This window comes from Coregonus lavaretus, assembly GCF_964263955.1.
Source record: "Coregonus lavaretus genome assembly, contig: HAP1_SCAFFOLD_2164, whole genome shotgun sequence".
NCBI lineage: Eukaryota > Metazoa > Chordata > Actinopteri > Salmoniformes > Salmonidae > Coregonus > Coregonus lavaretus.
The window spans coordinates 54,346-78,914 of NW_028159453.1; the positions used below are offsets into that span (position 1 = coordinate 54,346).

Here is a 24,569-nt window from a genome sequence, read left to right on the forward strand (position 1 = left end):
CAAGTGCGAGAGAATAGTCAAGTGGGAGTGTTAGTTAACTAAAGGCTTTTTTTCTAGTAATTTGTTTGGGGGGAGGGGGGAGGAGGGGGTGCGAGGTGGGGGGATTGCTGTGGGATTATTTAAGATACATTTTGAAGAGGTAAGGTTTCGGATGTTTTCAGAAGATGGGCAGGGACTCTGTTCTTCTAGCTTCAGGGGAAGGCTGGTTCCACCATTGGGGTGCCAGTGCAGAGAAGATCTTGGACTGGGCTGAGCTGGAGCTGCCCTCCTGAATGGGTGGGAGGGCCAAGAGACCAGATGTGACAGAACGGAGTCCTCAGGTTGGGGTGTAGGGTTTGATCAGAGCCTGAAGGTAGGGAGGGGCAGTTCCTCTTGCTGCTCCGTAGGCAAGTACCTTGGTCTTGTAGTGGATACAAGCTTTGATTGGAGGCCACTGGAGTGTGCGGAGAAGCGGGTGACTTGGGAGAATTTGGGAAGGATGAACACCAAGCAGGCTGCAGCGTTCTGGATAAGTTGCAGGGGTTTGATGGCACAAGCGGGGTGCCCAGCCAACAGCGAGTTGCAGTATTCCAGACGGGAGATGACAAGTGCCTAGATTAGGACCTACGCCGCTTCCTGTGTGGGGTAGGGTCGTACTCTACGGATGTTGTAGAGCATGAACCTGCAGGAGAGAGTCACTGCTTTGATGTTAGCAGAGAACGACAAGGTGTTGTCCAGGGTCACGCCAAGGTTCTTTGCACTCTGGGAGGGGGACACCGTGGAGTTGTCAACCGTGATGGAGAGGTCTTGGAGCGGGCAGGCCTTTCCCAGGAGGAAGAGCAGCTCTGTCTTGTTGAGCTTAAGGTGGTGGGCTGACATCCTAGCTGAGATGCGTGTCTCCACCTGTGTGTCAGAAGGGAGGAAGGAGAAAAGTAGCTGAGTGTCATCCGCATAGCAATGATAGGAAAGACCATGTGAGGATATGATGGAGCCGAGTGACTTGGTGTACAGAGAGAAGAAGAGAGGGCCTAGAACTGAGCCCTGTGGCACCTGGTAGGAGCGGCCTGCCAGGTAGGATGCAATCCAACAGTGTGCAGAGCCTGAGACACCCAGCCCTGAGAGGGTGGAGTGGAGGATCTAATGGTTCACGGTGTCGAAGGCAGCGAATAGATCTAGGAGGATGAGAACATAGGAGAGAGAGTCCGCTTTGGCAGCACGGACAGCCTCCGTGACACAGAAGAGCAGTCTCAGTTGAGTAACCGGTCTTGAAGCCTGACTGGTTAGGGTCAAGAAGATAGTTCTGAGAGAGATAGCGAGAGAGTTGGTCAGAGACAGCACGCTCAAGTGTTTTGGAAAGAAAAGAAAGAAGGGATACCGGTCTGTAGTTTTTGACATCAGACGGGTCGAGTGTTGGTTTCTTGAAGAGGGGAGCGACTCGGGCCATTCTGAAGTCAAATGGATGGGTTGATGAGGGAAGTGAGGAATGGGAGAAGGTCTCCAGAGATGTTCTAGAGAAGGGAGGACGGGATGGGGTCGAGTGAGCAGGTTGTCGGTGCGGCCCAACCTCATAGTCGCAGAATTTCATCTGGAGAGAGAAAGAGGTCAAGGCGTAGTTCTGTGTGAGTGGGACCAGTGGACTCAATAAGCTGAGTGAATGAGGAGCGGATGTCGTCAACCTTCTTTTCAAAGTGGTTGACAAAGTCGTCCGCACATCACAACCCCTCTTTCTGCCATTTGTTGTGAAGTACTGCTATATTATGTGTAGCTTTACCCATTCATATGCTTATTACATTTGCATATAGCTGTTGCTAGCCTCATGAATAGTCAATTAATTATGGATGGAGGAAGGTGGAACAGAGTTTCCTAGGGTTAGAGGCAGAAGCTTGAAATGTATAGTGATAGAACGTGGCTATAGCAGTGGATAAAGAGGAAGAGAAGGTAGAGAGGAGAGAGTGAAATTATGATAGGTCCTCCGGAAGTTTACTTTTCCTCCATTTACGCTCAGCTGCCTGCAGCCCTGTTCTGTAACCCTGCTTTAATGGCCATTGCTTGTTACTTGAATATTATTGCATGAGCTTTATTGTTTGTTAGCCACATGCCATGCTACGTAGCCACTGTTCATATAACCTGCTCTAGCTTCGGCCTACCATACCTCATGCTATCACAACCCCTCTTTCTGCCATTTGTTGTTAAGTACTGCTATATTATGTGTAGCTTTACCCATTCATATGCTTATTACATTTGCATATTGCTGTTTCTAGCCTCATGAACAGTCAATTAATTATGCATTGTTATTGCACATTATTGCCTGCTATTATTTGTACTCTGTGTCCCCTCTTTAGACAAACCATACTTCATACTTACCTGTTTCCTATCCTACATAACCAACCAGCTGGTTATTGAGTCAAGTCAATGTTCAAGACATCAAGACTATTCTAGATTGTAAAACAATCAAACCATCTGAATGACGTTCCATGCCCTGATCACCTATCTCCTCTGAATACCACAGTAGATGGGCATCACCCTCACCTAAACCTTCATTCAGTTACATTGGTCCTTCGAGCCAGATGCAACACACCTACTGTGACATGGCAGAGGAGCAAAGAAAGACAGCAACAGTCTCATCGTCAGAAGATCCCATCCCAGGACGTGATCTCAGAAACCGATGAATACCGATACCTCTACAACATCGACAACAACCCGTGGCAGCACATGCCCAACCTCTCCAACCAGCCCCCACAGTTTTACCTGACTTCCTCAGCAGTAGGAGTACAGGAGCAGAGTGCCAGCACCATTGAGCTGCAGCCCATCGGAGGGCAGGCCGAACCAGCTATCCCCTGTGCTCAGGTCCGCTGCCCCAGAATTGCAAGGAGAGTTCACTAACCTCGACTACATTGTATCACGGGTAGGCAACCTGAGTGCCCAGATCACCGCCAGGGCCTCCCAGCTCGGTGAGGCCGTACGGATCCATTCCCCCGTATCAAGCCTGCTCAGTGAGGGTCCAGGTCCCTACAGTGCTACTTCAACCACCTCACAACACACCCTGTACAACGAACTGCCACTATCCAACACTCCGCTCATGGCTATACCAAAGGACACTGCTGCCAAGTTTCAGTTCCTCTAACGCTAACATACCCCTCGGCAGTAATGGAAGCGCTGGTAAGGTCGACCCTGTGGATGCTTTTAACCCCACCGAACCAGCCATGGTCTGAGCTACCAGTCTTCCAACCAACAGCTGTTCCAACCAGCAGCTCAGGCTCAGTCTGCGTCACACCAGCCATCATCCACTGCTCCGGTCTATTCTGGGTATAGGCCATCAGCTGCTCAGACTCAGTCCACCTACCAACCTCAGTCATCTGCTCGATCCTATTCAACTGACCAACCGTGGACTGCACCTGCCCAGCCAGCTTATCCTCCATGGACCGCTCCTCTCCAGCCAGCTCACCTGCCTGGACCTGCTGCACCTCTTCAGCCAGCTCACCTGCCTGGACCTGCTGCACCCTTTCAGCCTGTTGATCCTGCTCCACATGCACTGGTACCTCAGCAACCTCCAGCCCAGCCTGTACAGCTAGTGAACACACCTATACCAAAGCCAGCTTATCCGCTCCGACCATACCTGCAACCAATCTAGTCCACGACAGTGAAAGGGAGTTCAGACCTCAAGATGGCACTGGACTACCTCTTGAACCCTCATACAGAACACTACAAGTATAGAGTCCTCATGGAGCACCTGACACTGGTTGAGGCCAGGCTGATAGCACAAGCATGTAGACACTACCAGCAGCCCTACACTGCAGCTATGCAGGTCTTGCAGATGCAGTACGGGCAACCACATCAGCTGGCACAGAGCGAGATCGCTGCAATCCTCAATGCCCCTGATGTCAGAGGTGGGGATTCCAAGGCCTTCCAGAGCTTCGCCCTCAGTGTAAATGTAAATGTAGAGTAGACCTCCTGGTTAGCATGCTGAAATCCCTTGAAGGTCCCCAAGGCGTGGAGCTGTCATGCACAAGCCACATAGACCGCCTGCTGAGCAAACTCCCAAGGTACTACAGGGACAGATTTGTGGAGCACTTACAGGCACGGGGCAGGCTGCAGACAAACAGGCTCAACCCGTACAACCTGACAGACCTCTCCGAATGGCTCAAGACCAAGGCCGAAGCACAGCGGCTCTCTTCCAAGATGGAACAGCGCTACCAAGCAGAAAAGCTCAAAGCCCTCATAGGGTACGACCATCACCTCCAAGGCCAAAAAGTCAACCTGTCACCACCATTGCTCTGTCCAATCCAGGTCCAGAGACGGCCAGGTCGGCAACACTCTCAGAGTCCAGACATCCACTGTTTCAAGGAACCACATCAAACATCTGTGCCTCTTCTGCCATTGTCAAGCATTTTAAATTATATCTCAGTGCACAGAGATCGTGAATCAGTCGTCAGAACAGATGAAAAAGTGGATCAAAGACTGCAAGTGTTGCCTGAAGTGTGGTCTTACTTACCACGGGCAACAGTATACAGTGATTCCCTTACAAAAAAAGATTGCAGTTTTGAAACTGCAGTAAATGTGCACCAACTGCAGTCGACTGTGGTATTTTGGACGCAGTAATTACAAAATTACTGCAGTAAAAAAAACTACAAAAAACTTTTACATCGGCACAAATAAATAGTTTTTCCTGTACAGTGTTATATTTGTACCTTATAGTGTCCAAGCATTTTAAGCTGTTTGACCACAGTAAAAGGCCAGCAACACTCCGTATTATTCGGAGCTCCATGAAATGACACCATATATAGATTCTACAGACCCTACTGAGTACTCCCCACGTCCCATCAGCACAAATAATCATTTTTTCTCTATAAGCCAATATGTAATGCATATGCAGTGATTTGCATTGAGGGCATTTATTTGATCTTGGAACATGTTTTAAAACCCCAAATTAATGCAAATGTCACTTAACAATGAAAACATATGAATCATTGTTACTGTTTAGACTATTTTTCATACATCATGAATAAATGCAGGTTAATTACACTTTTCTACTATTACGTGGGGGACTTTTATTTGGAAAATTCAGTGACCCGGAAGTACTGACGATCACTTTGTCTAATGAGAATTACCTATCAAAGATGTTCTGCTACTCTCCGCTAGATGGTGATCTATGACTAAGTAAAACATGTCTGTCTCAAAATTCCAGTTGCTAGTAAGCACCTGAAACTACTTTAACATAGTACACAGATCACTACATTTTACTTTTCCATAGCTTATGCAGGTGCAACATAACTACCAAGGGCTGAGTACATGGCATAAGTCATAGAAGTTCGTTTAAGCACATCTGGGTCCAGACTAGCTCACATTGACACCAAACTTTCCCCAAACTCAGACTCTCTTACTCCATTGTTGAGACTTAATCCCTGTCCTTCTTTAAAACTGGTTTCTCTGAGGTTGTAACCTCTCTCTCTCTCTCTCTCTCTCAGGGAAACCCCCTTTTGTTTCCCTGCTCACTTTGAAAGTATCGACAAAGAAACCTGTCATCCCAGTCAATTACGACCACCAGTTTCTTTAATCTTAACACACCCTCTTTTATTCTAGCCATTGAGGGCCTTGCAGGCAGCCATGTGAGTAGTTGGGTATTGATAATCATGGGCATTGACAGTAGGGAAAGCACATCTTATATATGCCTAAAGCCTTTTCTTGGAGCCCTCTTCCATTCCGTCCTGGATCTAAATGGCCTCTAATGGCAGTAAGGGTTGATTCTCCTCTAGCAAACTTCACATGAAGACTTCCAACTTTAGTGGGACGCGGGAGACTTAGTCAGTTGCACAACTGAATGCATACAACCAAAATGTCTTCCACATTTAACCCAACTCCGGGGAGCAGTTGTTGTGAGGTGGGTTAACTGCCTTGCTCAAGGGCAGAACGGCAGATTTTTCCACCTTGCTGCTAACCTTTCGGTTACTGTCCCAACACTAACTGCTAGGATACCTGCTGCCCCGGGATATATATATAAAGCATAGATGAGTTTTAAATCCTCAGAGATTAAAAGAGGAAAGATTGGTACAGTGAGGTAAGGGGAAAGAGGTAGAGACTGTGTAGTCAGTAATTGACAAGTTCCCTACAACACATCCCAGGAGTGGGCAGAACATCATTGCTAACACAAAGAGGTGCATTGTGGGTTGTGCAGCTGGAGCCAGGTGAGAAGCGGTTGTCAGGTGAGCCCCACACTGGGCACAACCATGGTCCTGGGGTGAGGAGCAGTGCAGCTGGCCACAGACAGACTGAGCCCTGGCTGTCAACATCTGCTCCAGAGACTGTACCATCTGGGTCTGGCCCAAGGGAGCTTCTCCTCCAGCTCTGACCAGCTGCAGAGAGAGCCAGACAGACATGGACCTAAGCAATCCTGTAGAGGTACAGTTACGGGGCCAAATCCAACCACTCAGTATTTAGGTTTATTCATCATTTGTTTCAGATGCTCGCCTCATGAGTGATTTTTAAAAAAGTACTTCACTCAGATCCAAAGCATTAGCAAGTCAAGCTTGTGCTATGACTGTTGGTTAGAAGCATATCAGAGAAGATAGAGGTTCTGTAACGATGGCTGAATGATCACCTGAACAAAAGACAAGTTGGCACAGGTTTAGTTAAGACCTTTTATATAATCAATTTGAAAGAAAATACAAAACCGTAAAAACAGTGTGTACAAAGGTTATATTATTTGTTTACTAAAGCTGGTGTCCTCAGTTTCAGGAATGGGAAAGGGCAGGCACAAACATTTGAAAAAGAAAGGTATAAAAGTAATTTCCCCATTTTCATAGGGTGACAGCAAAGGGTGAGAGCACAGGAATAAGCAATAATCCAATCTAACAATTGAACAATTGTTTGTTTGAGAAAAAGGAATTGAGGTGAAAATAAAAATGCCTTTACATTCAATAACATATGATTAACTTTTGAGTTATCAGTCATCTGAAAACACTGCAGTTTTCTTGAAACACTCATTGCGCAGTTTCCCCAAAAAGCATTTCCAAGATTCTCAGTTTATCTACAGCAATCTGTATAGGGGGGGTTAATTACGTAAACAAGCCTTTCATAGTTCACACCTTTCAGAATTGACATCGAGAGATTATGCTCTGATTCAGTCATTTCCGACTGCAAAGTGTAACAAGTACAAATAAGTGTACAAATACATACATGTTTTGGGGCAGGAAATTGCATATCATTGGCACAGTCAAACTCATTTTCATTGCTGGTTTTCTATAAATAACAACTCAGAACCATGTACAGAGGAATGGATCCTCATCCCTACCTATAGAGATCAAAGCTGACTCAACTTGTTTTCCCCTTAACCACAGCCCAGCTTGTTTATGGAGTAAGTCCTAAAGGAGTGTGTGTTGTTATAGTGACCTCATTGAGGCTGTAGTGAGTGCACTGGGAGGAAAACACCCAATACTGTAGAAGAGGAACAACCCAGAGGAGACAGAAGAGAGAAGATTCCCTGATTGGGCAGAAAGGATCAGTACCTGACTGGCCAGTTCAGAAAGAAGCAGCCGAGAGTGTTTTGAACACAGCATTCAGACAGGAAGGCATCATGATCCAAGCACATAGTCCAGAGTAACTGTCTTTTCAATGGGACAACAGCAAATGGATATCCAATTGACCGTGTAGACACAGTTCTGAGATTCAGTGATGGCAAGCTTTAACACATTTACATTGTATGCCTGCTCTCAGAATCAGTTCTTTAAGTGTCTGCCATTGTATTGCACAATTTCTCATTAGACTGATTATGGAGTGGCAGCGCTCTGACAGTGGTCATTCTCACTTTCTTCTATAATGTTTCGGGGCTCTAACAGTCTGATAAGAATGTTATTTTGAGGGATGGAAGTCATATGAGAATCAACCATGTTCTACAACAGTTAGGTATGCAGAATTATACATTTTATTGATTGGGTACATTCAATGGCAGCCCAAGGTGTTTCAAAGTGATAGTGTAGTGTGAAGGTCTTGATAACAATATCTAAATAAGATGAACCTCCCACTACATGGAAAATTAAGTCATTGGTCATCTAATGTTGTTGCTGTTGGTCCACAATATGTCTTTGTCTTAAACAAAGAACAGCAAAATACATTTACATTTTACATGGCTAATTCCGATACAATCCTTATGGTCACCTAAAATGTTCAGGGCAAATGTTAACTTTGTGAATAGTATGTGACAAATATTACAGGTGCTGACAGAAGCAAGGCAAACAGAAGTTTAGGAAAGTGTAGCCTTATCATTCTAAAATGATATACCACATTGCTGCATTGCCACCCTTTTCCTATAAAGTGTGGTTTTATGAACATCAAGCTTGTCTGACTGTACACATCAAGACAAACATGAAATGCACTGTAGTGTTATCTCTCACCATTAGAAAAGTCTTAAGAAGCCACAGAAACAACCAGTTTTTCATTTGTGTAGTATGAAGTATTTTCCCATATAATTACCGAACCTGCAGATAGCAAATGTCTGTTCAACAATACTATCTGCGACACTGGTGAAGTAAAAAAAGGATAGGGCGAATGTAGTTGGATGTGCAGTCTGGTGGGGTGAGGGGAAATGGTGGGACCAGAGAAATGAGAAGGGGTGTTTAGGCTGTCCCACTCGCTGAGTAGGAGAACTGTGGGAAGTGGGGCCTCCGTTCGCTGTCAAACGACTCCATGCTGTCTTCTGGAATACAAAATGAGTGGGAAGGAAACAGCGGGATGGCACAGAGAGAACTCAATTAGTGTATAACGTTAATCTAATCACATTTGTTTAATTCCATTTGTTCTTTTTCATCTCGGTGACTACCAAAAGCATTTTGATTTAGTCCTAATGCATAATGTACCTAGAACTAGCCCAGTGTGCAGTTTGGAACACACTGCTAGCGCTCTAGCACCACCATTTGAGGGACACAGTGAACTATGGATTAACATAGATGTTACACACGCGTTCCAGGAGAGGGCACAAATCCCCCAGAGGAATTGAATAAGCTCTATGTAATTTGACCTCGCATTAATTGCACTGGGATAGGGAACATGGACCTTCCCCATGGACTTTCCCCCATTCTCATTTCAATACTTGCCTTGGAGAGTGCAATCTATACCTCTAAATGATGATCAAACTTCTTTTTTTTTTGGGGGGGGGGGGGGGGGGGGGTAGATCAGCTTAATATTGCAGATAGATTGTAACTTCCATCAATGTAATTGTCTGCATCACTTCCAATCCCCCATGTTTTTTATATATATACTCCCCTTTGTTACTTTTCAACCCCGCCATCCTTTCCCTACTTGGGGTAAATTAGTGAACAACAATGCTTAGGCCTCTACTTCCAGCTTATACTTACTATCTACATTTTATGGACACAGTCAATTTTACAATAATATATCATATGTAATATATTGTAATAATATTTTGTTAGTTTTTTCAACTGGACTTCTTCTCCTCTCAACCTCTCCGATCATTTTCATGATGTCCATCCGGTTTGCTTCTATATGCCATATCTTTCTAACTGTGCTCTTTCCCAAAAGCTCCCAACATACAACCTATATACTTATTATGGACACAGTATGCTTACATTATTAGTTATCTTGTTATTATTTGATGATGATCAAACTTTGTAATTTCTTTCTCTCGTGGGATTTAATTCCTTGACTACTACAGTACAGATATACAGTATCATATACAGTACCAGTCAAAAGTTTGGACACACCTACTCATTCAAGGTTTTTTCTCTATTTTTGATATTTTTTACATTGTAGAATAATAGTGAAGACTTAAACTATGAAATAACACATATGGAATCATGTAGTAACCAAAAAAGCGTTAAACAAATAAAAATATATTTTATATTTGAGATTCTTCAAATAGCCACCCTTTGCCTTGATGACAGCTTTGCACACTCTTGGCATTCTCTCAACCAGCTTCATGAGGTAGTCACCTGGAATGCATTTCAATTAACAGGTGTGCCTTCTTAAAAGTTCAACTGTGGAATTCCTTTCCTCCTTAATGCGTTTGAGCCAATGAGTTGTGTTGTGACAAGGTAGGGGGAGTATACAGAAGATAGCCCTATTTGGTAAAAGACCAAGTCCATATTATGGCAAGAACAGCTCAAATAAGCAAAGAGAAACGACAGTCCATCGTTACTTTAAGACATGAAGTTCAGTCAATACGGAATATTTCAAGAATTTTGAACGTTTCTTCAAGTGCGGTCGCAAAAACCATCAAGCACTAGGATGAAACTGGCTCTCATGAGGACCGCCACAGGAATGGAAGACCCAGAGTTACCTCTGCTGCAGAGGATAAGTTCATTACAGTTACCAGCCTCAGAAATTGCAGCCCAAATAAATGCTTCACAGAGTTCAAGTCACAGACACATCTCAACATCAACAATTCAGAGGAGACTGTGTGAATCAGGCCTTCATGGTCGAATTGCTGCAAAGAAACCACTACTAAAGGACCCCAATAAGAAGAAGAGACCTACTTGGGCCAAGAAACACGAGCAATAGACATTAGACCGGTGGAGTCCAAATTTGAGATTTTTGGTTCCAACCGCTGTGTCTTTGTGAGACGTGGTGTGGGTGAACAGATAATCTCCTCATGTGTATTTCCCACTGTAAAGCATTGAGGAGGAGGTGTTATGGTGTGGGGGTGCTTTGCTGGTGACACTGTCTGTGATTTATTTAGAATTCAAGGCACACTTAACTAGCATGGCTACCACAGCATTCTGCAGCGATAAGCCATCCCATCTGGTTTGGGCTTAGTGGGACTATCATTTGTTTTTCAACAGGACAATTACTTAACACACCTCCAGGCTGTGTAAGGGCTATTTTACCAAGAAGGAGAGTGATGGAGTGCTGCATCAGATGACCTGGCCTCCACAATCCCTCGACCTCAACCGAATCGAGATGGTTTGGGATGAGTCGGACGGAAGAGTGAAGTAAAAGCAGCCAACAAGTGCTCTGCATATGTGGGAACTCCTTCAAGACTGTTGGAAAAGCATTCCAGGTGAAGCTGGTTGAGAGAATGCCAAGAGTGCACAAAGTTGTCATCAAGGCAAAGGGTGGCTATTTGAAAAATCTCAAATATAAAATATATTTTGATGTGTTTAACACTTTTTTGGTTACAACATAATTCCATATGTGTTACTTCATAGTTTTGATGTCCACTATTATTCTACAATGTAGAAAATAGTAAAAATAAAGAAAAACCCTTGAATGAGTAAGTGTGTCTAAACTTTTGACTGGTACTGTACATCAAGGACTATTTGCACATGGAACTCTTATGGAGTGCACCTTTAAAAGGGTTTCTTTTCTTTGTTCAATGAATAGGTTGTAAAACTACTGGGAGTACCCAAAACTCATTCCATTCCAAGTACTAGGCAGTCTGATAGTAAGCAAAGATAGGACTGCATTTAAAGTAGAAACAAGGGGCATTCTCTCATGAGCCTAACAACAAGACGAAGAATATTATTGTCTTCAATCAAAATTCTATCTATAACTAAACAATGTAGAACAGCTAGGGTTTTCGTTTGATACACTGCAATTCTGTAACCCCCCAAAAATAAACACTGACCTTTGGAGCCATGATAATAATAATTTAAAGTTCAGTTCAAGTTCTCATTTTACAGAAAATCTCTGAAGAGGGGGATGGGAATTTATGTGAGATTCTGAAACTCAGTAAGTGGCTGTCGTATTCTCTACAGTAATGACATTTAGAACCACTTGTGTGTCCAGTTCATCCTTACTGAGTCAGACTATGATCAACACTATTAAACAAAAGCATTCAGGTCCAGTGAGTCAGTGAAAAACATTAGTATGATGATTGTCTATTGGGCTCATAATACTGTTCTCTGTGATGCGAGTGTGGTGTGTGTGGGTATTCTGTAAAGATACAGTGGCAGTGGGTGAGGTAGGACCTTGTCCGGGCGGCGTAATAGTGATGGTCTGTGCTGTGAACTCCTCGTCAAAATACCGTGTGTCCGTTTCTGAGGTAACCTGCGGCTTGAAGGGCGGGACCAGCTGTGAGAGAAGAGAGGACATCATGAGCACATTGGCACATCTGTCCTGTCAATAAGAGTGTAGACAGTTGCAGGCCTGGTCATATGTATTGGTTGTTCTCTGAAGTAATGGAAAGTGGAACACCGATTTACCTTCTTCTCATAAACATCTTGCCATTCAATCCCAGCAAAGAATTTGTGCTGCATGATCTCCTTAGCATCATTCTGTCCACCACCTAACCTGGAAGACACAGGGACCAATGGACAAGAGTAACTACAGAGGCCTTTTTGGTTGGAATGACAAGGGAGGAGAGGCCTACTTACCGCTGCTTGGGGTCCTTCTTGAGCAGGCCTGAGAGCAGGGACCTGCCCTCAGGGCCCAGGGTGCGTGGGAAACGGATGTCCTCCATGAGGATGAGCTCAAACAGCTTCTCGTGGTCCTGATTGTAGAACGGCAGCCGACCGCACATCATTTCATACATGACCACGCCCAGACCCCACCAGTCCACCGCCCGGCCGTAGTCATTGTCCTCCAGAACCTGGACAACACAGTACAACCACAACTCAATACAATATAATACAACTTTACTAATACCACCATGGACAATTACACAATCATACTTGGAAGCATAGAGGACAGTACAAGGACAATAGTAGGGCTAGCAGGAGTTCAAATGTACGTTCAGCCCTATGACGGCATCAAGAGAGACACACATACTATACATTCTTGGTTTAGATCTCTGAAACCTATCTATTAGCTAAGTGGTTGGACATTAGGTGAGTAGTGAGGTCAGCAGCTCTCCAGCCTGTATAAAGAACCCTGAGGCCATTGTACCCCCCTTCTCCTGGTCTGGGCTTTCCGACCAGCCACAGCAAGCACTGACTCACATCTCACAATAGGAGCAGGGATAGAATTTCCCCTGGAGCCCTGCATATTTAATCACCAGAGGTCTGCAGTACACACCAACATGAGGGAGGGACAGGGACTGGGGCGGACCACTTAGAGGCAGCAGAGGTCCCCATAGCAGCTGAAGTAGAACAACATTCCTTCAGTGCATTCGACCCCTTCAATTTTTCCACATTTTGTTACGTTACAGCCTTATTCTAAAATTGATTAAATTGTTTTTGCCCTCTCATCAATCTACACATAATACCCCATAATGACAAAGCGAAAACAGGTTTTTAGAAATGTTTGCAAATGTATTAGAAATAAAAAACAGAAATACCTTATTTACATAAGTATTCAGACCATTTGCTATGAGACTCGAAATTGAGCTCAGGTGCATCCTGTTCCCATTTATCATCCTTGATGTTTCTACCTTGATTGGAGTCCACCTGTGGTAAATTCAATTGATTGGACATGATTTGGAAAGGCACAAGACCGTCTATATAAGGTCCCACAGTTGACAGTGCATGTCAGAGCAAAAACCAAGCCATGAGGTCGAAGGAATTGTCCGTAGAGCTCAGAGACAGGATTGTGTCGATGCACAGATATGGGAAAGACTACCACACATTTCTGCAGCATTGAAGGTCCCCAAGAACACAGTGGACTCCATCATTCTTAAATGGAAGAAGTTTGGAACCACCAAGACTCTTCCTAGAGCTGGCCGCCTGGCCAAACTGAGAAATCGGGAGAGAAGGGCCTTGGTCAGGGAGGTGACCAAGAACCTGATGGTCACTCTGACAGACCTCCAGAGTTCTTCTGTGGAGATGGGAAAACCTTCCAGAAGGATAACCATCTCTGCAGCACTCCACCAATCATCCCTTTATGGTAGAGTGGCCAGACGGAAGCCACTCCTCAGTAAAAGGCACATGACAGCCCGCTTGGAGTTTGCCAAAAGGCACCTAAAGGACTCTCAGACCATGAGAAACAAGATTCTCTGGTCTGATGAAACCAATATTGAACTCTTTGGCCTGAATGCCAAGCGTCACGTCTGGAGGAAACCTGGCACCATCCCTACAGTGAAGCATGGTGGTCGCAGCATCATGCTGTGGGGATGTTTTTCAGCGGCAGGGACTGGGAGACTAGTCAGGATCGAGGGAAAGATGAACGGAGCAAAGTACAGAGAGATCCTTGATGAAAACCTGCTCCAGAGTGCTCAGGACCTCAGGATCACCTTCCAACAGGACAACAACCCTAAGCACAGAGCCAAGACAACACAGGAGTGGCTTCGGGACAAGTCTCTGAATGTCCTTGAGCGGCCCAGCCGGAGCCCGGACTTGAACCCGATCTAACATCTCTGGAGAGACCTGAAAATAGCTGTGCAGCGACGCTCCCCATCCAACCTGACAGAGCTTGAGAGGATCTGCAGAGAAGAGTGTGAGAAACTCCCCAAATAAAGGTGTGCCAAGCTTGTAGCGTCATACCCAAGAAGACTAGGCTGTAATGCTTCAACAAAGTACTGAGTAAAGGGTCTGAATACTTATGTAAATGTGATATTTCAGCTTTGTCATTATGGGGTATTGTGTGTAGAATGATGAGGGGAAAAAACAATTTAATCCATCTTAGATTAAGGCTGTAACGTAACAAAATGTGGAAAAAGTCGAGGGGTCTGAATACTTTCTGAATGCACTGTATATCTAACCACATCACACCACACCCCGGCCACAGCCCTTAGTCACGGAGGTGGAGGTTCACACACCATGGAAGATGACGTGTTCACACGTTCTAATCAATTGGCTTGCTTCAGCTCTGTGCTGACCAACTGGGGCAACCTGTTGAATGTCAGTACACTCTTTGATTTGTTACTATACAAGGCCTTCTGGGATGTGTAGTTGGGTCAACAGTACCGGAAGGATGTTGTAGGTGAAATCAAGTCACTGAGAACAGGCCGTTCTTTAAAACATCAAAGGTTATATGAGGTGAGATAGACCGGTCCAGGAATAGATTCATAGGTAAGGGGGCAGCCTAATATAATTAAATATAAACATGAAGGTACACAGACCCAGAGAGAGGAGGCAGGCCGAACAGATGGACGGACGTGGCCGAAATGGAACAAAGCCGGAGTGTTTGTGCGCGTGGGTGGGCAGTGTGTGTGTGTGCGTCTGCGGGAACGCTGCTTGGCGCTGCGGTTAGGGGCGAGGAGGACTCGGAGGGCAGGGGTAACCTGAAGCCGGCACGGTGCTAGGATTACTGGACCGTCTCTATTTCCAGCGCTGCTGTCGTGTGATTCACACCGTGCGACAGCTGGGCCTGCAGCTGCCCCATATACAGTATGTAGAAGAGCGCCACAGCTGTGGAGTTGCCAGGACCACAGGAGCCAAGCTCATCCCTCACACGTAACCAGGGCTGCCTGGACCGACTCTGTTACACTGGCCCAAAGGACAGCACAGTGCAGAGTGGAGGGAGGAGGGGAAGAGAAATATAAACTTGCTGTGCTTTTCCTCCACTTGATACTACCCTCCATCTTACTCTTCTCCCTCTAACACAAACACAGCTACCGTCCCTCTCCCAAACACATATCACTGGGTCACATATGTGATTTCCTTCACTCTCCTTAATTTCATTGTTCATAACTTTCCCAAATCAGCTTCAGTCATTACTGTTCCAATGTTTCTGTAAAACTACTCTATTTCACAGTGGATTAGGTGAAACTGGTTCCATGGGTGTACTCTAGAGGCAGGTTTACAGCACTGAGCTCCTGGCCTTTGGAATATTCCCAGACATTACAGCATTCCTGTGCAGCACACACAACAAGGTCATTGTTTACCGCAGAACAACCTGTAACACTGCCTGGCCCTGGCTCCATAGAGACGCTCTGCGGCGACCCTGTCTCCACGGAAACGCCCCCTGATGTCTCCGCTGCTGGAGCAAGAGCAGAGCTGGGGCTGTTATAGGATGCCACTAGCTAGAATGTTACTGTGTACAGAATGGAAGAGGAAGAGCTGGGGGTGGACAGGTGGGGGTTCCAGTTAATGGAGGTTGTTTTTCAGCACATTTCTAACATACCCCACATAAAACATGAAATGATATAAACAGACTTTTTCCTTTTACTTATCATTTGCCTTTTGCTTGCCCTAGTATGAGTGGGTGACATTATGGTTATATAGTAATTCATGCTCTGGTTGGCTTTTGTGATGTTCGCTACTGTAGGCTATGCCCTAGATCAGGATGGTCCTCTAAGAGAGATGAATACAGTGAGGGAAAAAAGTATTTGATCCCCTGCTGATTTTGTACGTTTGCCCACTGACAAAGACATGATCTGTCAATAATTTTAATGGTAGGTTTATTTGAACAGTGAGAGACAGAATAACAACAAAAAAATCCAGAAAAACGCATGTCAAAAATGTTATAAATTGATTTGCATTTTAATGAGGGAAATAAGTATTTGACCCCCTCTCAATCAGAAAGATTTCTAGCTCCCAGGTGTCTTTTATACAGGTAACCAGCTGAGATTAGGAGCACACACTTAAAGGGAGTGCTCCTAATCTCAGTTTGTTACCTGAATAAAAGACACCTGTCCACAGAAGCAATCAATCAATCATATTCCAAACTCTCCACCATGGCCAAGACCAAAGAGCTCTCCAAGGATGTCAGGGACAAGATTGTAGACCTACACAAGGCTGGAATGGGCTACAAGACCATTGTCAAGCAGCTTGGTGAGAAGGTGACAACAGTTGGTGCGATTATTCTCAAATGGAAGAAACACAAAAGACCTGTCAACCTCCCTCGGCCTGGGGCTCCATGCAAGATCTCACCTCATGGAGTTGCAATGATCATGAGATCGGTGCGGAATCAGCCCAGAACTACACGGGAGGATCTTGTCAATGATCTCAAGGCAGCTGGGACCATAGTCACCAAGAAAACAATTGGTAACACACTACGCCGTGAAGGACTGAAATCCTGCAGCGCCCGCAAGGTCCCCCTGCTCAACAAAGCACATATGCAGGCCCGTCTGAAGTTTGCCAATGAACTTCTGAATGATTCAGAGGAGAACTGGGTGAAAGTGTTGTGGTCAGATGAGACCAAAATTGAGCTCTTTGGCATCAACTCAACTCGCCGTGTTTGGAGGAGGAGGAATGCTGCCTATGACCCCAAGAACACCATCCCCACCGTCAAACATGGAGGTGGAAACATTATGCTTTGGGGGTGTTTTTCTGCTAAGGGGACAGGACAACTTCACCGCATCAAAGGGACGATGGACGGCGCCATGTACCGTCAAATCTTGAGTGAGAACCTCCTTCCCTCAGCCAGGGCATTGAAAATGGGTCGTGGATGGGTATTCCAGCATGACAATGACCCAAAACACACGGCCAAGGCAACAAAGGAGTGGCTCAAGAAGGAGCACATTAAGGTCCTGGAGTGGCCTAGCCAGTCTCCAGACCTTAATCCCATAGAAAATCTGTGGAGGGAGCTGAAGGGTCGAGTTGCCAAACGTCAGCCTCAAAACCTTAATGACTTGGAGAAGATCTGCAAAGAGGAGTGGAACAAAATCCCTCCTGAGATGTGTGCAAACCTGGTGGCCAACTACAAGAAACGTCTGACCTCTGATTGCCATCAAGTACTAAGTGAGGTTTTGCCATCAAGTACTAAGTCATGTTTTGCAGAGGGGTCAAATACTTATTTCCCTCATTAAAATGCAAATCAATTTATAACATTTTTGACATGCGTTTTTCTGGATTTTTTTGTTATTCTGTCTCTCACTGTTCAAATAAACCTACCATTAAAATTATAGACAGATCATGTCTTTGTCAGTGGGCAAACGTACAAAATCAGCAGGGGATCAAATACTTTTTTCCCTCACTGTATGAAGATGTCAGATGAAAGCGCCATTGGAGAATGTTACTGGGGAGAAGTGACGTGAGGACAACGTGCGTGGCCCTGGCTTTGCCCAGGTCAGGATAGGCATCCTGAATAGGGCTGTTCAGACTGTTGTGGCTTTTAAAGCAGGCCTTAAGACTTATCTTTATTGGCTGGCCTACCCTTCATCCTAGACTTTGATTGTTGCTTTTATGATATGGTTATATATATTTGCTTTGTTTGAAAAAAATAAAGATTCTTCTATTTTAACTTTTATTTGATGCACTGAGATTATTCTTGTATAATAAAAAGCACTTTACAAATGCAATCAATTGTTATTATTGTTATTATTATCCTGGACAGCAGTGGGCTTGAAGCCCCCTCAGTGCCAGGAGCAGCTGCAGCCAATGTGGACTTTTCTCCAGGGGTGGAAGCTCACGTTTCCCGAGGCACTGCCAACCCCCCCAGCAAATTCCAAATGGCGGCTAAAAACAACGAGCCGGCAACTGTGTCAACATGGGCACCCTTCTCCCGGAAAGAAATCCCATGGCAAGAGGCAAGGGGGCTATCACACACACACACACACACACACACACACAATGCCCTATCGCGTTACACACACCACTCAAACACATGTCATACCTGCACGCAATGGGAAGCAGCCACACCCCTGTACACATGTCCTCTCAACCAACAAATATGGGCACAGCCTGCCCTGCCCTAGTCACACTGCAGACTCATTAGCTCCATGTCTTATACTGAAGATTAGACAGGCATTTAGGAACAGCTGTCCCAAAGCCACTCTTCCACATAGCTTGTATGCCTTAACAATCTGCCCGACAACAGACATTTATGATGTTGTGTGTAGTTGGATATATTCACTGCACCACAGTTCTTCTCTCCAAACAGTATTTAGTCTGTTAATTCATTCAGGTATTTACCAATTATGTGACTTTATTCTGTTCGGTTGATTTAAACTGAAATTTGAGACAGTATGCAAACAAATGTCAAAAGTCTGAACTATCAGGTCTTTTCACAACATCTAATTCAAAAAATGTTACATCTGAAGAGGAAGAAGGACACATGGGTTGGGCTCCAAAGGCTATATTGTTTATGACTAAAAATGATAAGATTTAATGACCCCAATATTGTGATTGGACAGTGAGAATACACTACCTCTGGGGCCAGGTACTCTGGCGTCCCACAGAAGGTCTTCATGGTGGCCCCGTCTGTGATCCCCTCCTTGCACAGTCCAAAGTCAGTGATCTTTATGTGTCCGTCTTTGTCCAGCATGAGATTTTCCAGCTGAGGGGAGGAGACAGAATTAGACAGGAAGTATCAGGAGGAGGGAGAGTGACTGTGTGAGGTGTGTGATTGAGGCCCAGCTGATTTGGCTTCAGCTCTGAGAGGCATGAGTTAGCGATGCATTGCCTTTTAATATCAGTGTCCTCTCAGTAAAAGTCACCTGGCAGCTGTAGCTCACACGTGGCCAGCAGCACCAGGCAGGCAGACCAGTCAGCACATCCTCCAATACTGCTACCCTGGCATTTTCAGGAGAACCTTAGCAGGTTGGGAGCCTGCCTCATAAACCCATGGGGAGATCAGAGACGGGGGGGGGGGGGGGAATGAGGAGGGAGGGGGCCTATGCTGACCTGGCTGGTATAGTTTCATCAGCTGGAAGAAACAGGGCTACAGATGCCCCCCTCCCCTCCCTCTAAAAACAGTCATATAATACCTCTGCTCTTATGCTGCACCGGCATCTTCCTTCTGGTAGGAACAAATTACAGCTTTACAGAATAAGTTTGATGCCGGGGGTAAAAGATGACTGTCAATACGCTTACACACTCTCCAAAATAAAAATAAATCATTGTTGCTTATTTACATTAATGGTGAAAACAAAGATAAATAAACTAATCGTACATCTGTCCAGAAGGATATGGTGGTTATTCTACTCCTGCAATAAGGGGTGGTCTAGGCCTAGGTTTCCAGCTGCAGTGAGGCCTGAATCAGGGGGAGGCCGATCGATGCGCCCCTGGCTGCAGCATGCTGCTGCTGTGGACACTATTTATATTCCGGTCGGGAGACTGACTGTGTTCCCCCACCTTACCTTCAGGTCTCTGTAGACCACGTTCCTCTCAGCATGCAGGTAGTCCAGTGCTGACACGATCTCCGCCCCGTAGAACCGCGCTCGCTCCTCCGAGAACACCCGGTCCCGGGAAAGGTGGAAGAACAGCTAGAGGAGGGAGGAAGAGAGGGAAGGAGGGAGGGAGGGAGAGCAGAGACAGAGGGAACAGCTTTAGCGTACACAAAAGGAGAGGTGTGGGGCGTTATTGGCTACTACTAGCTAAATTGGATCTTGCGTGTCAGTTGTTATTGACTGTTTAAAAAGCTCACCTCTCCGCCGTTCGCATACTCCATGACGAAACACAACCGGTCATGGGTCTGGAAGGAGTATTTCAGGCCCTGGAGATATACACTAATAACTTTAACAACTGCAATCAATGAAAAAATAAGCTTGCCAATGCAAGTTCTCCAAAATAAATCTAAGTCTTTGTTGATGTGATATCTGCCTTTGGGATATTGCTGTTGTGTGCCAACTGCTAGTCCCCATTCACCACAGTGGGGTGAACACAAGCAGCATGTGTTACTCCAGCCACTTAATGTGGAAGAGTTCGGCATTGTGAGCCATCACAGACTTTGAGAAAGGTGGTTAACTGACAATGAGAGGTCTAGTGTCCTCAAAGGAGGCCAAGTCTATTGCTGTGTTTGTAAACATTGCTCAAACTCTCCCAACACAGATTCTGCATCTCCCCCTGAATGGAAGCTCCCTGGCTGAAGTGGAGTGGCTCCTCAGAGTCTTTGTGGCCAGAGGAAAGTTTGGGTTAGGTGTATGGAGTGGATGGAGGGGTCTCTCACCGTCAAGAACGGATGCTTGGAATTCTGGAGCACTCGGTTTTCTGTGAGTGTGTGTGCCACTTCATCCTGAAAGAGATCACAAAGAGTGTTTGTGCAACTCCCACAATGGCTGCCGTTTAGGTATCCATGATCACCCCCATGCTCTCTCTCATTCTCATGCTTCCCATAACAGTCAGTGGCCTATACTCACTTTCGCTACGATTACTTCCTTCTTCAGGATTTTCATGGCATAGTAGCGTCCCGTGGCCTTCTCCTTCACCAGGATCACTTTGCCAAAAGTGCCTTTTCCTAGGAGTTTGAGGTATTCAAAGTCGTGCATAGTCTATGAGTGAGGGGAGAAAAAGCGCCACTGGGTTACAAAGAGTGGCTATAACAAATTCATGCTCTAACTAGTCAAGACATATCATCCCACTGACAACTACATGGAAGCATTTAAAGGTGCTATTTCATCCACTCCGCAATTTCCACTCATATGCTGCAGTGGATAATTTAACCTCTGACCCCCAGGGCTGGTGAGAATGTTGAAAACGGTTGCGTGGGGGACATCCAATCCGGTGCCCTTAGACCTTTGTTTCATGAGTTAAGAGCCCACGTGTGGTAATGAAACAGAGTGGACACGCTATCTGGTGCTAAGCCTCCCAGGGCTGATGTTGGGAAAGTGTCAGGGCGCCGGGTGAGCTGGGGTGAGGCAGGAAGGGCCGTGAGGAGCGGTGTGAGGCAGAAAGGGGCGGTGTGAGGGCAGGGACACACCACTTTGAGTCTGGGTTTGGTCAGGTACATCTCCATATCCATTGGGTCTGGGGAGGAGTCCATCATCTCCTCCTCCTGTTTCTGTAGACCGTCTGCAACGGCCTCAATGGCCTTCGTCCATTCTTCCCTGAGAGAAGGAGAAAACAGACGAGTTAGAGAGAGAGAGAGAGAGAGAGAGAGAGAGAGAGAGAGAGAGAGAGTGAGCGTGAGAGAGCGAGATAGTGAGAGAGTGTGAAAGAGAGTGAGAGAGAGTGTGAGAGAGTTAGAGAGAGAGAGTGAGTGAGCGAGAGAGAGAGAGTAAGAGAACGAGGAGAGAGAGAGAGAGAGAGAGAGAGAGAGAGAGAGAGAGAGAGAGAGAGAGAGAGAGAGAGAGAGAGGGGAAGGGAAATTACAACACCTCATTTAACATGATGTAATTCAGCCCAATCATGTAATTGTCATCTTATCAACAGGAAGGCAATTTAGACTGTAGGGTCAGCCAACAGCCAGTGTACTGTGTGTGTGCACACGCTTGTGTGGTGTGTGTGTGTCTGACTGTGTTTATGTGTAAGGGAGGGGTAGCAGCTGAGCTTGCCTCTCCTCGGGGGTCTCCACGTGGAAGGTGCGCTCAATAACAGTGGTCCACTGCAGGCAGCGGATGATGAATGTGTTGGGCTTGGGCCTCTCCGTCTTCATCAGCTGGCACTCTGGCCACATCCAGGGAGAGACGGGCCAGGAGGAGAGGAGAGACAGAGACCTGCAGTTACAGCCATTTATCTTTATCGCCACCCTAACAGACACTGCTGGGACTGCCACCATGCAGCCGTACACAGGGAACTGAACAGGTGCACTATGGGGGAAGGGTGGAGTAGGAAGCCCTGATCACAGATCTCTTCATACGGAATATTTTTTCCTCCAGATTTGGTCCATACATGGGACTGTAACATGGATAATGTGAAATCAGCAGACATTTCAATCAATTCCAGAAAATGTCAAATATATAATATGGGCCACAGACGACATTCACTTCAAAATAATCTGCTTGAATCAAAGTTACAATTCTTAGAGAGCAGCCAGTTTCCCAGCACAGCTCTTTCACATAGTCAACATACTGTGTGTGCCAAAAGGAAATATGGAGGAGTTTGTCAGGAAGTCTGTTAGATGGAGGATATGAGGCTGGGCCACCACTGAGCTCCAGCAGGGCCCTGTCAGTGTGGCTGTGTAACCCAGACCCACCACCCCCATCAGCAGCACCACACTCTGTCTGTGGGTCTACTGCACGTCTGCTCAGTGACAAACACAGTGACTCTCCCTCTCTGTACTGCTGATGGAGACAGAGCTACAGAGCAGCGCACAGATAAATAATTGAAATCAGCCGGTTAATAACCACTATAACTCAAGAGTGTCATGAGGAAACGTTTTGTTTAACAAACAGTATGATGTCTAATTACTCTGTTCAATCATCTGCAGAGCCTGTCCCAGCAACTTTCTGCCATCTAGGGTTGCTGTGCTCTACGGAGTCGCAGCAGAGCAGTCTCTTAGACAAGACTGGAATTCACACATAGCCAGGGAGAATACTGGGATAGTGTTACTACACCAGTCTATTCTGCTGTTTCTAACCACAACATTGTGGCTTTGAAGTGTACCAATTAAGGTAAGACATTGGCATAGGAGCTACTGAACAGAATATAATGTTTTTCTATTGGTGATTATGCGAAATACACTGAGTACACCAAACATTAGGAACACATTTTGTCTTGCCCATTCACCCTCAATGGTACACAAACACAATTCATGTCTCAATTGTCTCAGGGCTTAAAAATCCTTCTTTAACCTGTCTCCTCCCCTTCATCTACACTGATTGAAGTGGAATTAACAAGTGACATCAATAAGGGATCATAGCTTTCACCTGGATTCACCTGAACAGTCTACTGTATGTCATGGAAAGAGCAGGTGTTCTTAATGTTTTGTACACTCAGTGTAAAGTGCTATATGATCTTAATGGGTGAGGTAATGTAGATAGTCATCTTGAAAGCGTAGATACTCACGTGCTACTGAGAAGTTATTTAAAGGTGTTTCAAGCGCGTCAACATCTTGTGGTCGTTCCTTGTAGCCAATGAATGTACCATCACTCTTGAGCAGAAAATACCTGGGCCTCCAGGTCTTAATGTACTCTCCTGCAAAGAGAGATGGAGAAAAGGGAAGAGCATAATTGGTGACTATAATCCAATGTGCTGGTTTCACAAGGTTCCATTATTTAAATTGGTTATTTTTTTAGGATCCCATTTGCCTACGCCATGACGACAGCTATATTCTTCATGTTGATTGGTCTATGAAAATGTAGCTGTGCGGTTTTATGATTTATGATACACAAAGTCATTATTTTCAAGGAGCCATCCTTATTCAGTGGTGTGATCCATTTCCTGTGATCTAATTGCTATGCTGTTCACCAACGTTCCCTAAAATTACCATATTTTCACCCACTTTTCGCTATGGTAGGACAAAGCCAGGACAAATGGCTGTTTTAGCCAGAGTCAGGACCCTTGCCTCCGCCTCTTTTGTCCCATACACAGCTCCCATAGGGATCCATGTGTCTCCATCCCTTGCCCATCCCCTTCAATACAAGACACCCACAGACTAATCTCTCAAAGGCAACAAAACTCAATTTATTCTGTGGACGGTTCAGGAAACGTTGTGCCAGATGTTCCCGAAATCTGAAAAAAACGCTTACGCGCCATAAAAAGACAGCGGCACACATCGGAGAGGGGCTTGAATATTTATATAGGAAAAGTGTAATTTATTTTTAATTATGGGAGCTGGGTATTAACCCCATGCAGTGCCTGAGCAAGCTGTCCTTAATTGCCCCATTTCCTCTGATACAGAAGTCTGTGGGAAGAGGAGATCAGTCAATGCCGGCATCGTGCTCCTCCTCTCCCCGAGCATGGCACAGTTAGGCCACAGGCTCCAGTCTGAGGAAACTGATCCCAGACCTGTCTGTGACGAGGAACAGTCCCTAAATTACCTCTAGTCAACTCAACACAACTCATATAAACTCTTCTTAGAGAGAAGAGGCTATGTAGACCATCACTAAGTGGATTGTACGCCATATTCTAAAGTGTCACCTCAATGTGATGGTTAAACTGTCCGACTAGCGGAGTGCCACCTGAGAGGGGCTAGATGGCTCTGATTCACTCAAACACCAACCA

General features: G+C 45.5%; 1 protein-coding gene across 1 annotated transcript; it reads right to left on the reverse strand.

Annotated features, from left to right (window-relative positions):
* Positions 1–6,603: 6,603 nt before the first annotated feature.
* On the reverse strand, positions 6,604–23,540 carry LOC311122830 (RAC-alpha serine/threonine-protein kinase-like; the record flags this gene model as incomplete). Its single annotated transcript, XM_084197145.1, has 12 exons — positions 6,604–8,668; positions 11,898–12,000; positions 12,132–12,219; positions 12,303–12,517; positions 18,895–19,023; positions 19,826–19,951; positions 20,113–20,181; positions 20,635–20,700; positions 20,825–20,956; positions 21,385–21,511; positions 21,959–22,070; positions 23,412–23,540. Coding segments are annotated over 12 exons (1,376 nt in total), but the record flags the coding sequence as incomplete, so codon positions are not given.
* Between the last annotated feature and the right edge of the window lie 1,029 nt (positions 23,541–24,569).